Below are 14580 nucleotides of genomic sequence, written 5' to 3' on the forward strand. Positions count from 1 at the left end.
CTGCCACGCCATGTGGTCACCTCCGGGGCAGGCGGGAATCGAACTCATGCGGAAGCGGCTTTAGCTTCTTAGTGTTGTGCTTTAACCCGCTGCGCCACCAGGGAGGGCCCTATTGTCAAAAGTTTTAATTATTACCTTATCTGATAAACCATGTCAATCCGTTGGCTCTACAAAATTTGTCTTTCCATTGCACCATCTAAATCTATTTTATCACATTTAATGTACATTATAACCATTCATCTACTTCATTAAAACATTGTCTTTGAGTGTAAGGATCATCTAGTTATCTTTATTTTCCCCACATATTCAGCACAGTACTTTTTCACAGTATATTGTAATACTTGAGTGGAGGGGGGCCAATGGGAAAAAGAGGTTCTGTCTAATTCAGGGATTTAGTGGAACTTAGGTGTGAATTCTCATGTTCTTAACGGATATTTTTCCATTTGGGGAGAAAAAAATCTGTGTAATACAAGGAGGTTTAGTTGACTAAATTTGAAAGTTCAACAGTGGTGTTCAGTTACTGCTGGGTTAATAAATATTTTACTATTTAATATATATTTTACATGGAAATTATAGTTTTTCTGACAAAATTAATAGATTGGACAGTCAGTTCTCTAGAATTCATTCTGTCATTTAATATTAAGTTAGTAAATATTTTAAAAGCATCAAATCTTATTTTCTTTTATTAGAGATTTAAATAATGTTGAAATTTCTTTAAACTTTTCATTTGCAATTATTTTTCAGGGTGATGATGATGCTTATGTGTGTATTCATGACAATCAGATTGTGCACATAAAACCTTCCCATTTGATGGGGCGAAGTCACCCTGTGATGGACTCTGAGGTAGGAGTAAACCTAAGAATTGGGGCTGGGGGCAATCAACCTTTGGGCTATACTGTGCCAGAGCCTCCTAGCCTGCAGGCAGCAGCCAGCCCAAGCAGCGGCCTGGCAGTAAGTTCTTCTCTTACAACATTTGGGAGAAACTTCTGTGATTTATTTTTATTTTGTTCCTATATATACAATACAGTGATATATATATTTAAGGTATACGACGTGCAGTGAAATGATTGCCTGCAGTCAAGTGAATTAACATAACTGTTATCTCATTGGTTACTCTGTGTGAGTGTATGTACTTACATATGGGGACTTAACTCATCCTACATAGCTGCAACTTAGTACCCGTTGACCAACATTTCCTCTTTTCTACACTAAATCTCAAGACAGAATTTTCTTATGAGCAAAGATGAATCCTTGCTTGTGTCACTTAAATGTTTTTTTGTTATATCTTAAAAAACTTTTATTGTTTGGTCAAAGCATCATCATCCCTTTTCCAAAACTTACGAACTGAGGCGCATATATGGTAGTGTGTGTCTTGGGTAGTTGTCATGAGTGCCCCCCTCACACTGTTGGCATCTGTGACCGAGGTGACATCACCTAGGTTAGGTAGAAAAGTATCTTTTTGCACTTGGCAGTTGACAAGCTTATGAGCTGTGCTGAGCTGAACTAGCACTTTCTAAAAATTTTGTAACTATGTAATGTTTTTCCCTTCAAAATTTTATTAATTTACCTATCATTTATATGACTTTATAATTTGGGGGTAGACCTTCACACCTCCATCTTTGTTCTACTGAGCCTCCACAAAAGCTCCAGTACCGGTGCCTACAGCGTTATTATTCATAAGAACCACGTCATGGAAGCAGCCTAAATGCCAGTCAGTAGAGCTGTCAACTTAGACATTGAGTTTTCTGCTCTCACGGCTGACTTCTGCAGTGGGGCTGGAACTTCTCCCTCTTTGTATGTTGAATTTGGGTTACTACCATTACTTGCTAATTGTTTCTTCATTGTTTTTGATTGTGTGTTAGTGACCAGGTGGAGTTAGTAAATCTGCCAGGTTTCTAACCAGGCAGAGGAATTGTGGGATTCTGACTTAAAGTAAAAATATTTTTTTTGCCAAGTGGATAAATACAAATAAACTGGGAGAAAATGTTTCTTATGCACCTTCAAAGAGGAAGTAGAAAAACAATGACATGCAGACAAAGCAAGCACAAAGTATCTTAGACAAAGGAAAATGAATTGGTCAGGATTTTGATCATACTTTATTTATAGCAAATATTTGGAAGTTGCTGAGAAGACCGTTGTATGTGTTTGTAGGATATTCTTAAGGATTTGTCTTGGAGGCTGGCGGATGGTGTTATGCAATGTTCTTTCAGAAGAAACATTACCCTTCCTGGGGTTAAGAATAGATTTGATCTAAACACAAGCTACTACATATTTCTAGCAGATGGTGCCGCTAACGATGGTAAGTATATTAATAAAAATTATCTTAAGTTCACCTCCTCCACTTTCTCCTCTTTTTTTGGACAAACTATTGTAATTGCCACTTTGAAGAAACACATTGTTGGTAAATCGTTATCGTGACCCTTTTCCATTTTGCCTGACACTTTAACTTTTAGTTCATCTAGACTGATTTTTCTGGAAATTAGATAAAGGTAGTGTGTCAACTATATTATAAAGCAACATACTTACAATAAGAAAACTGATTTCTCCCACTGGGTGGATGTCAAAATATTTGTAGCAGCTGTAGACCTCATACCCTTACTCCATGCAGTCTAGAGGGGCACAGAATTTCCTCCAGCAGTGCCTGTGCAAGGACTGGGATGACTGTGTCTCTCACTGGTGTAAAAGTCTAGTGCAAAGTTTGTCCCACGTGTGCAGTTACCCACTCCTCCAGGAAGCAGTGCGCTTCCCCAGAGGCAGTGCTCAACAGGCTGCAGTCGCCTCGTGCGTGCCCCACGGGAGGCCTGGAATCTAGTTCCAGGAGGGGCAAGTTTCTTTCAGGACTCTAAGCTAGCTAGCTGCCAGTAGCTAGCTTAGCTGTGTATCATGGCTTGGAGGCTGCCTTGGAGTCCCAGTGGGGCGAGGGGCTGGTACCTCTCCCAGTGCTCTGGAACATTCTTGCCCAGTGAACCTTTTCTCAGGCTTCCAGGCCCTTTTCTCTGTCTCAGTTTCTTGCAGAAACACAAATCCTCCACCCTCTATTATCTGCAGGAGCAGTAGCGCCCTCTCTGATGCTGGTCTGCTGTGTGCATAGTGGAGAGCTGGTGCCGCACCTCTGCCTTTTTAAATCTCACTGCCCTGAAGCTTCCCTTTGGAGAATGCACTCGCTGATGAAATTAGTCATTTGTATTCATAGTTTACAGTAGACATGAGATAATTCAACGCACATCACACAGTTGAGCATGAGGATGAGTGAGTTCTTCCAAGGAAAAGAAGGAACTGTTGGCATCACAGAGATGAATAGATACTGGAGAGAGAACAAGAATGACTGTGGCACTAACAGTAAAAGTGCTGGAATGGGAATTGGCCAACTGTGACTTTTCACTTTCCACCAGCTAGTCTTGGGAGGTGAGCAAGCCCTTGCATGCCTCAGTTTTTTCCTGTTGGGAAACAGCATGAGTCAGTTTCTTGTTAGGTAAAAAGGAAAGGTAGAACTAGATCATTTCAGTGGTTACATTTCATTCTACATATTTAATGTATGGCTGTATTCTCACACCTATCCTCAGGCTATGAATTCCAGGTGTATTTTCTTAAGATGATTTTTCTCATAGGCTCAAATGGAATTTACTTTGGTTTTATTCCTGTTGCTAGAATCTTTCTAGCTCTGGTGGGGATTTGAAATGATCTGTTGCTTCTTTTTTTTTTTTTTTTTTTTTAAAGATTTATTTATTTATTCATACATGGGGTACAGGCCAGAGATGCGGAGGGTGAGAGGCTTCACCAGAGACAGAGTGGGAAACAGAACAGGCAGATCAACAAAGTACACTGCTGAGGGGAGCAGCGGGCGGGTCAGGAGAGGTCTGCCACGCCATGTGGTCACCTCCGGGGCAGGCGGGGATCGAACTCATGCGGAAGCGGCTTTAAATTCTCAGTGCTGTGCTTTAACCCGCTGCGCCACCAGGGAGGGCCGATCTGTTGCTTCTTTAAATTAATTCTTTTCTTTAACTTGCAAATTTGTATCAGACACCAGGGAATATTTACTTTTAGTTTCCCCCTGTGGGCAAAATAGGTTTAAAAACAGATTTATATTTTGATTTCCTTATAGCTTCATTTCATAAATATATAAACAAAACAACGAAAGTGTTTGGTGGTCATAAACTTCATACTGATCAGGAAGAACTGTATCTTTGGGCCTCTGAGGGTAGTGACATTGGCAGGCCCCTTATAACTGTCCTCAATCAGTACCTCTGGAGTTGCTGCAGAAATTGTGAGTCTTGTGGGACACCGTCCTATATAATTCTCTTCCCCTTGAGCCTACGCTTTCTCCAGGGTTAAAGAGAGGGGAAAGAGAACAGCTCTTGGAGAGCAGAAGAATAGAAGTGCTATGTGCCCTTCCACTAAAGAAGGAGGCCTTACGAGCCCACAGGTGTCCTATTTCCTGTCCCACCTGTCTTTAGGTGAGTCTGATGCCAAGTGCAGCCCAAGGTAGTTTTATGAATTTGAATGACTAGTTTATATTTAGGAAAACTACTCAGCTGGGCGTTGTAACACATGCATTTTGTTTTACGATCTTGGCTAGTGGTGTTTTGAAGAACTGCAGAAAATGCCAAGGTAGTATGTTAACTAATCTCTCTGGGGATAATACTGCCCCCAGACTTTGGAAATATTGCTTACTTTGCAAATGGTGAGAGAGATTGGGTGTATATAATGGAGGATGAGGGCGTGGGGGGATGAAAGACTGGGGAAGGGCATACGTGTAGGCAAAATTATGAAAAGCCTTGACTATTCAGTCATGTAGTTTAGATTTTATGTGATATTTGAATTAGAGACCGAAAGGTATTGATGCAGAATAAAATATCTAGTCAGCCTTGGACAAAAGTTAGGAACATTTGCAGATTTATTTGTAGGTGATATGTGTAGTTATCTTAGTCAAATCCTGCATTCTCTCTTTTTTTCAACATTAACATAATGATACTACTTTTCTCAGTGTTATTGACATATAGTTGACAAAATTGTAAGATATTTGAAGTGGGCAATATGATGATTTGATAAAGGTATACGCTATAAAAGAATTCCTACCATCTTAATTCATCCATCACCATCCATCTATTTATTTTTGGTGAGAACAAGAAAGTTCTACTCTCTTAGAAGATTTTGGTTTTGTTCTCCCAAATTTCAGTGTAGTTCTTTTTATCTGGAATGTGTGTTAGCAACTGAATTTCAATGACGTAATATCATGTTGTTAACTACAGTCATCATGTTTTACGTTAGATTCTTAATCATGTATTCTTATTTGCAGTAGTAAATGTAAATACAGCTTGAAAATTATGTCTTGATTTTAATGAGTAAAGATAATTCAGTGCTTAATGAGTGTCAGACACTGGCTCAGCACTATAGTTAATCTTCATTTTTTTATCTCATTAAAACTACACTAGATATGTACTAGTACTATTTTATCTGGAAGAAACTAAAGGGCTAGACAGATTAAGTCATTTGCCCAGATAAATTATTAGCAGATCTGGAATTTGAACCCAAGCCCTCTGACTTTAGAACTGTAGTGGTCAGTGCTTTTTGAACATGAAAAATATAGAAAAAAATTTTTAATGAGGAAAAGGTCAATTATTTGTTTTAGATATGTATCACTTACCAGCACAGTATGTTGTCGTTGCAGCTATCTCTTACTGTACATTTTATGTATATGTATATAATTATTTCTCAAAGAGGCTTTGGAAATAGAAATTATATTGTGCATTTTAGAGATAAGGAAACTGGAACTGGAAGGTTAAGCAACTTGTTCAAAATCAAACAAATAGTGGTAGAGTTAGAAATTAAAACCAGGCTTGGCTCAATTATTACAACTGTGTCCTTTCCATCACACCAAACTACTTCTTTGGTGCTGGCATCTTATAGGTGCTAATACATGATTAATGAACAAACGGAGATTTAACAGTCTGTATTTACATTTTAAAATGTTAAAAAAATTGCTTTAAAAGAAAATCAATTTCATTTGAATGGATGAATTCTGGTTTACAATAGATTAGGTGTGTGGTTTTCTGGCAGTGCATTCTTCTTAGGTCAGCATCTTGGAAATCAGGTGTATTTTCTGAGAGGAACAATTTTTTCAGTGATAATTTTAGCATTTCCCCAGACAAAGCTAGTTCATGGACAGTTCAGGCACAAAATAGAGCACTGATTTGTCTGTCTTCTGCTGGTACTGCTGTGCTGATGGCATGGTGGGGAGAACCTTTTTCTTCTTTTGTGGCGTCTCTTAGGATGTGGGACTCAAATAACCCCTTCAGAACCACCAGGAACCACTGTTAAAAATGCAGATTCCTGAACTCATCCCATACCGTCTGAATTGCCGTTGTTGGTGCTTGGAACCTGAATCCTTAACAATCATCCCAGGTTATTGTTCTGTATACTGTGTACTGTGGTTTGATAACTAAGGGTCACCCAATTCAGGTGGACATATTATAAGGTAGTTCAGGTAGTATGTGGAATAACACTAGAAGGTACTATGTGATTTCAGTTATTGAAACTATATTACATGAATGTGTTTATAATAGAAATGCACATATATACATGTAATACTTATAAATATACATGTCTTCCAAATTATGAATATATGAAAATGTATTTTTATATATTCATTTTTTAATGTGGTGGAATGCAAAGCAACAAAATAAAACCTCAGCAAAACAAAATAAAACCTCAGTAACAAAAAGACCAATCCTAAATATTACTGATCCAGGGACTTCAATTAAGGACCAAAATATAATTATCACATAAATCATAGTCTCTTCTGTTATCATATGTATTTGGACCACTTATAAATTATACTCGTCTTAAAACTTGAAACTATTTTTCAAACAATCATATAATCTCTGTCACCCATATTAATGTATAATATTCTGAATTTCAGTAAAACCTTTTTCTAATTGCTGTTTTCCCTCTCAGAATGCTGACATCGCCTTATCATGAGATAAGCAGTCATGTGAAATGCTGAGTGATTGAGCTAAAAGTTGGACTTTGGGCGCAGTAATAGTAATTCACTATTAGGAAATCTCAAATTTAAATAATTGCTGTATGGAGACCCAGAAGTATTGTGAACTGTTTCTTTACAATTCTGATACTATAGAATCTGTAGTAGTCATGAATTCAGCCTCCCATAGAGCAAAATTATAATGCAGCTATCCAGTGGAACTCCAAAATTATAATGGACTTCTTTAATAAAGGTTAAGTTCATGCCTATTCCATGACTCTGCAGTGAATCAACATTTAAAAACACTTTGCCAACTTATCACTCAGGTTGTTGGGAATGTGGTCTGGTTTTCATCACTATCACTCTACTCTGGCAGTATTTTTAGATTGTTCATTGTTTTCATGGAGATTTTCAATGACATTTCTGTAGCTTTTGATAGTGACTACCTATTTCTTCTTGACGCTCTTTTTTCTAGATATTCATCACATAAAATTCTTGTTTTCTGCTTTATTTCTGATTTTCCCTGTTATTGTAAGCTGTGCTTTAATGGTATTTGCCAATGAATGAATGATCTATACCTTTTTTTTTTTTGGATAGTCCATTTTATCTCCACTGCTTCAAAAGCTTATTTATCATATACTAAAACTCAAAGTTTTTCTAGCTTAAAATTCCTTTGATTTATATGTCTATTTCTGCAGTAGTTGAACTTACTATAACTTTATAAAGGTGGTGAATTTTGATAGGACATGATTCCTCCTTTCCCCTCCTTTTCCCCAGGATTTCTTTCCCCTCTTTGTTGTGTATGTGTTTTTAGATAAACTTTACAATTAATTTGTCAAGTTTCACTAAAAATCCTATTAGATTAGGTTGTGATTGGAACTGCAATGAAATTTTAGATTCATTTGGGGAAAAATTGACAGCTTTGTAATAATAAGTCTTCCAGGCATATATTGGGATATTCCATTTATTCAAATCCTGCATATCTATGTCTTCTGGGGAAATTATGTAGTTTTATTCATAGATGACTTTATGTATTTTTTTGTTATTTGTCCCTAGGTATTTTGTAGATTTTTTTAAACTACTATGGATTTCTTTTTACATTTTCTGAATTTGCTGATATATACACACGTTAGTGAGTTTTGGCCATATCTTGAATTATGCCACTCTGTTTCCAGTGGATTGTCTTGGAGTTTTTAGATAAACTGAGTTAATAGTCTTCACTTGCCTTTTTGTCACATTGCATACTCTGGCTTGCTAGCACAAGTGGAATACCAGTGGTGATAAGGCAAGAATGTGTCTTGATCCTGGTTTTGATGGTAATGCACCTGATCTCACTGTTAAGAGTCATGTTTGTTTGTTTTTTTTCTGGTGAATGTTTTTATCGTGTTTAGAAAGTGTGCCATTTCTAATTTTACTAAGAGTTGATGTCATGAACTTGTGCTGAATTTCATCTAACTTCTTTTTTTAAAAAAAAAAAAGATTTATTTTCGTTGATGCATACAAGAACTGGGGTGTAGACCAGAGGTGGAGGTAAGAAGATTCACCAGAGACAGAGTGGGGAGCAGAACAGGCAGATCTACTGAAAGACACTGCTGAGGGGAGCAGTGGGGGAGAGACAGGAGAGGTCTGATGCGCTATATGGGTCAGCTTCCTGGCCGGGATGGAACTTAGGCCACAGCAGTGATAGCACTATGACTTAACACCTATCCCACCAAGGAGGCCCTGAATTTCATCTGACTTCTTCCAGGAAGCTATTAAGATGTTGTCTTCACATTACTATTATAGATTTCTGAGAGAAATTTGGGAGAAACCTTGCCCTCATTGTTTCTAACTGTAGCCAGTGTTGAATAGGTCTGGGTTAATTAATTTAGCTTTTTGCTTGGTTATGGTTTATTATTCTTTTCATGCACAGTTGATTTACTAAAATGTTGATTTTTTTCACCTCAACAGTGACTGGGTTTATGAAAAATTCTTCTGTTGTTCTTACTCTTGAGAGTTACCACTTCTTTGGCTAGTTTTCATGATTCTAGTTCTTCTAGAAGTTTACCCATTTCATTTAGATTTTGAAATATTTTTGGCTGATTGAAAGTTCTATATAACATTGCCATATACTTTAAAAGACTTTCATTTAAATCAGCAACTATGTAACCTTTTACATTTATAATATTGTTTTGATATTTCTTTTATGCTGTCGTCAGGTTTCGCCAAAATACAGTTGATGTGTTGGCTTCTTATAGGCTTACTTTTTCTATATTTTTGAGTTACTAGTTTGTTAACTTTCACCTTTATTTTCAGTCAACCATCTATCTTGGTTTCCTAGTTTATGTTTTGTTGGTTTAGACATATTTTGAATTAAATGATGACTTGAGTACTTTTTTTTTTTAAGGAAATACTTTTAAGATGATAAAACCTAAAAAAATACAATAAATAAAAATCTCTTTTGAATAGTACCTTGATTGCATCACATTTATCACATTGTCACTTCTTTAAAAGACTTGTGATTTTAGTTTTGATTCCATATTTAACACAAGGATTATTTTAAAGAGTAGCTCTATAAATATCCAGGTGGACAGTTTATTTCTGTAGCTTGTTGTTGTTAGATTTTAACTTAGTAACATCTTGATTAGACAACATAACCTTTATCCTATATTATTATTTCTGTTTGAAAACTATTGAAATGTAGCTTTGGTCTAATACTTAATATTTTGGAGATGAATAGTCATATGCATGTTTTATATCAAAATTTAAAATTCTTTTTATTTTTTGACACATATATCAATAGTACTTTAAAAGTAAGGTATCTTTCAAAGTGTAATTATTCATTCTCCTAATGATGGATATTAAGCTTACTTAGCTTTCTTTGGCCTATGAATATTTTGCATATATATTTTTGGCCAAAAGAAGAATATTTCTGTAGGATAGACACCTAGAACAAACACATACACATCCATACTTACACAAAGTAGTTGGGATAATTCTGTTCATTCACATGTTTGCTTTTATACATAATTAAAAATAATAATCACAAGATAACATAATCTCAACTTATTTACTTCACTATTGTCGGGGTTTAGTTTGTTAGTGAAACCCAGTGCAAACTGATTAAATGTCAAATAATATAACTTAAAATATCTTTCTTTGTCCTCCATCCACACGCTTATTCAAAGCTTATTTTCTTTTAGTTTAATTTAGGTTCCAGATTTTTAAAAACATTCTTTTTCAACAATTGTATTTGACATTTTCAATGATTTGTGATGATACTAACATTATTTAACTGATTTTTTTATGCCACCAGTTCTTTTATCAAAACTCTCCATTATTAGTCCTTAGTTTGATTCATCATTTCATAGGCTTAAGTTCTTTAGTTTTTTTCAATAGGTTGTATATTCTTGCATATATATTCATTACTTTTGTATATGAATAACATCTCTATTGATGTTTACTTTTTATTAACTTTAGAAATTTTATTCTACTTTTCTATTTTCACCTGAGGAAGTAATTATTATTGATCTTATTATAATAATTATTATTTTTTTGCTAACCTTAGGTAAGATTTATAAGCATTCTCAGCAACCTTTGATTACATATGAAAAATATGATGTGACAGACCATCCAAAGAACATAGGAGGATCCCGTTCTATGTTTCTTCTAAAGGCTCATGGTAAGTTTACCTGTCTTAGTATTATCACTTCTTTCTGGAATAAACCTCTTGATGACTGAGTAATTTCTAAAAAGTGCCCTAGTTGTTTCTAACTGCAGCCAGAGTTAAATATCTTTGGGTTTTTTAGCTTAACTTTTGTGAGATCTTAATTATGCCATTTCTAAAGTAAATGCTCAATAAAAGAGCAGTTTATGGTTAATAATTGAGACAGTAGTTTGAGTTCAAAGATAGTTTGTTGCTGAAGAACTTATCAGTGTGCAAGTATTTGAAGGTATACAAATTACTTTGTGTTATACTTAGGTATCATGCATTTACTTGATGGGGGAACCAAGTGGGAGAGCAGTAGCCTCAGGACAAGGCTCTTGTGTGTTCTGTGTGTACAGGAGAAAGTTGATTCCAACTGAAAAGTAGCTCTGATTGGTGTTGAAAAGATGAGACTTAAAAGTAGAGGCCTAATGTATTTTATACTATGCCATGCCGTTGTAGAAATTAGTAATTTTTCTGAACTGTCATTATTTGCCATATTTTATATTCTCTAGAGTTACCCATTTTAGTTTCAATAAATGTCTTCTTAGTTAGTTTGGTAATTTCGGTAATTTGCTCCTACTAGTATTTCTAATCTGACAATAATTGGATTCAAACATAATGTACCTCTTTGTTTTTTGTTGTATTTTCGAGTGATACATGAGATTTTGAGATAACTGCAGACAGGTTTTATTAGGCATAGTTGTTCAAGCCATACAGGGTTAGTTCCATCTTTGTAACCTTGGGCAAGTTATTTTTGCTTTAGTTTTCCTACCTAGCAGAATGGGAATAATAATTGTAGCTACTTCATAAAATAATAGTAAAGATAAGTTAGATTAGTATATGGAAAGCACCCAGAGACAGCATCAGGTAGGTGATGGAGGGTCTGTGGAAGTGTTAACTATTAAATGTAGTAAAGGTGGTGGTAAAAGCTCTGATATATGGGGTCCTTGTAGGGTCTGCTTATATCAGTCTGCTTATTTTGCTATTGTTCCCGTTTTCTGAGATTTTTGACTTGGTCATATAAGAAACAGCTTAATGAGTTTGTGATATCAACTGTTGTATTTTCTCACCTGTAGGTGCCTTAATGTTTGTGGCATGGGTGACAACCGCTAGCATAGGTGTGCTGACTGCCCGCTTCTTCAAACCTGTTTGGTCAAAGATTTTCTTTGGTAAAGCAGTTTGGTTTCAGGTAGGTAGGAGAAAAGGTTAAATGCAGTTTCCATACTGTTTGAACATTGCAATATGAAAATATATGAAGTATATATAGTCTTTGTGTGTGTGCATGTGTGTGTGTATGGCTATTGAATGTAGTTTTGGAAACCTAACACTTTATTTATTTATTTAGTTTGCCTTTTGGTTTCATAACCAGTTGAGAATAGATACAAGAGGTTGGACAGTGGTCTAAGTAGAGACAGCTTTATGAAGGGTCATATTGGATTGGAAAATATACCAGAGCCATTTGAGTCTCATCTCTTTTTTTTTTATAAATCCTTTTTTTTTTTAAAGATTTATTTATTTATGCATATAGAACTGGGGTACAGGCCAGATATGTGGAGGGTGAGAGGATTCACCAGAGACAGAGTGGGGAGCAGAACAGGCAGATCGACGAAGTACACTGCTGAGGGGCGCAGCAGGCGGGCCAGGAGAGGTCTGCCGCGCCATGTGGTCACCTCCGGGGCAGGCGGGGATCGAACTCATGCGGAAGTGGCTTTAGCTTCTCAGTGCAGTGCTTTAACCCGCTGCGCCACCAGGGAGGGCCTCATCTCTTTTTTAATCTAACTTTGGATCTCAAATGACCCTGCCTTGCTGGTGTAGTTGTAGGTGAGAGGCTTAAAGAGCATCATCTACTTCACTGAGTACAGATGGGTCAAGGAAGGCAGGACAGCAGAAGAAAGAAATAGTGGCCACTTACTGCATTCAGAACAAGGGGCTGTCCTCTGGTTGATGAGCAGTGAGTGTTGGGACACTCTAGCTCAACAATCAAAACCACCTCTGTCCAGTGTGGGTGGGAGGAGAGATTAGGAATGTTCCTTTTCATCCTGCCCCTTCCTGTGAGATGGCAGCAGGGTGAGGGCGGGCAGAAAGTCTCTTATTAGGAATACAAGTAAGAATCAGTAAGTATCCCTCAAAGGTAAACAAAATAAACTTTATTCTTTATGCATCATATGGTCTAGAGATTTGCTTCTTGATCTTGAAGTTCAAGAAGGATGTGTTGAGATAGAATGTACATGTCTTGTTTATAGAAAAAACCTGCTTAATGGAACAATTTTAGCTTGGTAAGAGGGTATTTTTGAAACTTCATATGGGTAACTTAAAATTTACCCTTTCTTACCTCATTTCTCATTATCAGCTTACAGGACCAGTTTGTTTCATTTGTTCTCCCTCCTGCATTTTTTGCTCCTGTTTTTCTCTGTTTAATTGCTTGTTCTCCATCCATCTCCTCAAATGAATATTCCCTATTGTAAAACTCTATATTTTCTTTTTTACAGAATTTAGCATTTACTCACATATTTCATTGTCTGCAAACTATGGGAAGTGTGTGTGTGTGTGTGTGTGTGTGTGTGTGTGTGTGTGGCAAAATATGTGAAAGGTGCTACATAGATGTATGACAATATGACCTACTTTTCCTGGGATAAGTTTTTTTTTTTTTTTCACCAGTTACCCTGATGTGACTAACTAGCAGTTCCCATTTTCACTCTCAATAAATATTTGGACAGACATTGAATATATGTTTCCCTTATCACTCAGTTATACCCCAAGCTCCTCAGTCGACAGAATTGTCTGTTTCCTTTGCTGTCTTGTATATCTGGTATAGCGCTGTGCTTGGTGGTGGAACTTAATAGATATCTTTGGAAAGAAGTGAGGGACTTGGTAAGTGAGGTTCTCGTCAGTGAAATATCTGCGACTCTGCAGCAGATGTCTTGGCAAATGTCTGAGAATGAGGAGCCTGCCCACTTTGGGTTTTCTTGAAAGTTCAGTGCTATATTAAGATATGTTAAGCTGACCTCAAACTGTGATTAGGTGTCTTTGGGTGCTTGCCCTCAGTGAGTCTCACCCTGTGGCAACATTACTCCCTTCTCTTGTGTAGTGAAGTCTTTCCTCATTCTTGGCAGGTGCATCGAGTGCTCATGCTCACAACTTCTGCCCTCACCTGCATTGCTTTTGTTCTGCCTTTCATTTACAGAGGAGGCTGGAGTTGGGTAAGTGTATCTTAAGTTGTATGGTCTTACGTAAATCCAACTTGATGTCAAAGGTGACTGCTGTTTTCATTCCTAAGGGATGGGTAAAGATACTTCTGCAGGCATTTTTTTTTCTTTTTTGAGTCATCTGCTGACTGTTTCACATGACTGGGGCCATAGACGAGTTGAGGGTGTCATTGTAGATTACTAATAATGAAACTTATTTTTAGACTACATCATATGCCATGGTGCACTATATAACTTTAGTGAGTTTTTTTCCCCCCAAATACAGTGGTGAAATTTCAGTGTGTGATCTGCAAGGAACATGAACACTTTTTCTCTAATACTATGATGACCACTAAGCTAATATTAGTTGCATTCTTATTATGGAATGTAACTGGGTGTACTTAGTGCTATTCATGTGTTATGACATTTAAACCTCAAATAAAGTACATATTGTTAATGATCCCATGTCGCAAATGAAGACACAGGTCTAGCCTCATGTGTTTATCTCCAGCTTAGACTTCTTCTCTGATTTGAGACTCACACATCTCTCTACTTGGAGCTCAGCTTGCATGTTTAAAACATCTTAAATCTAACATGTCCAAAATGGAATTCCTGGTCTCTTGTCCCAGTCCTGCTCCACCGGCTGCCATCCTCATGTTGTTGGTAGTTCCTTTCTTAGCCAAGCCTTGGCATTGCCCCCACTTCTGCTCTCCAGCACATCTCCTGTC

At 36.8% G+C, this 14580-nt stretch overlaps 1 protein-coding gene across 1 annotated transcript in view; it reads left to right on the forward strand.

Moving 5' to 3' along the window:
* FRRS1 (ferric-chelate reductase 1) overlaps window positions 1-14580 on the forward strand; it is a 32095-nt gene that overhangs the window by 12166 nt on the left and 5349 nt on the right. Inside the window, exons 6-10 of the mRNA XM_012730058.1 lie at window positions 745-843; window positions 2152-2299; window positions 10527-10640; window positions 11744-11856; window positions 13781-13867. Coding sequence (XP_012585512.1) covers window positions 745-843; window positions 2152-2299; window positions 10527-10640; window positions 11744-11856; window positions 13781-13867 — 561 coding nt within the window. The remainder of the gene's footprint in view (window positions 1-744; window positions 844-2151; window positions 2300-10526; window positions 10641-11743; window positions 11857-13780; window positions 13868-14580) is intronic.

The sequence above is a fragment of the Condylura cristata genome, unplaced genomic scaffold, assembly GCF_000260355.1.
Source record: "Condylura cristata isolate star-nosed mole 26May11 unplaced genomic scaffold, ConCri1.0 scaffold00026, whole genome shotgun sequence".
Taxonomy (NCBI): Eukaryota; Metazoa; Chordata; class Mammalia; order Eulipotyphla; family Talpidae; genus Condylura; species Condylura cristata.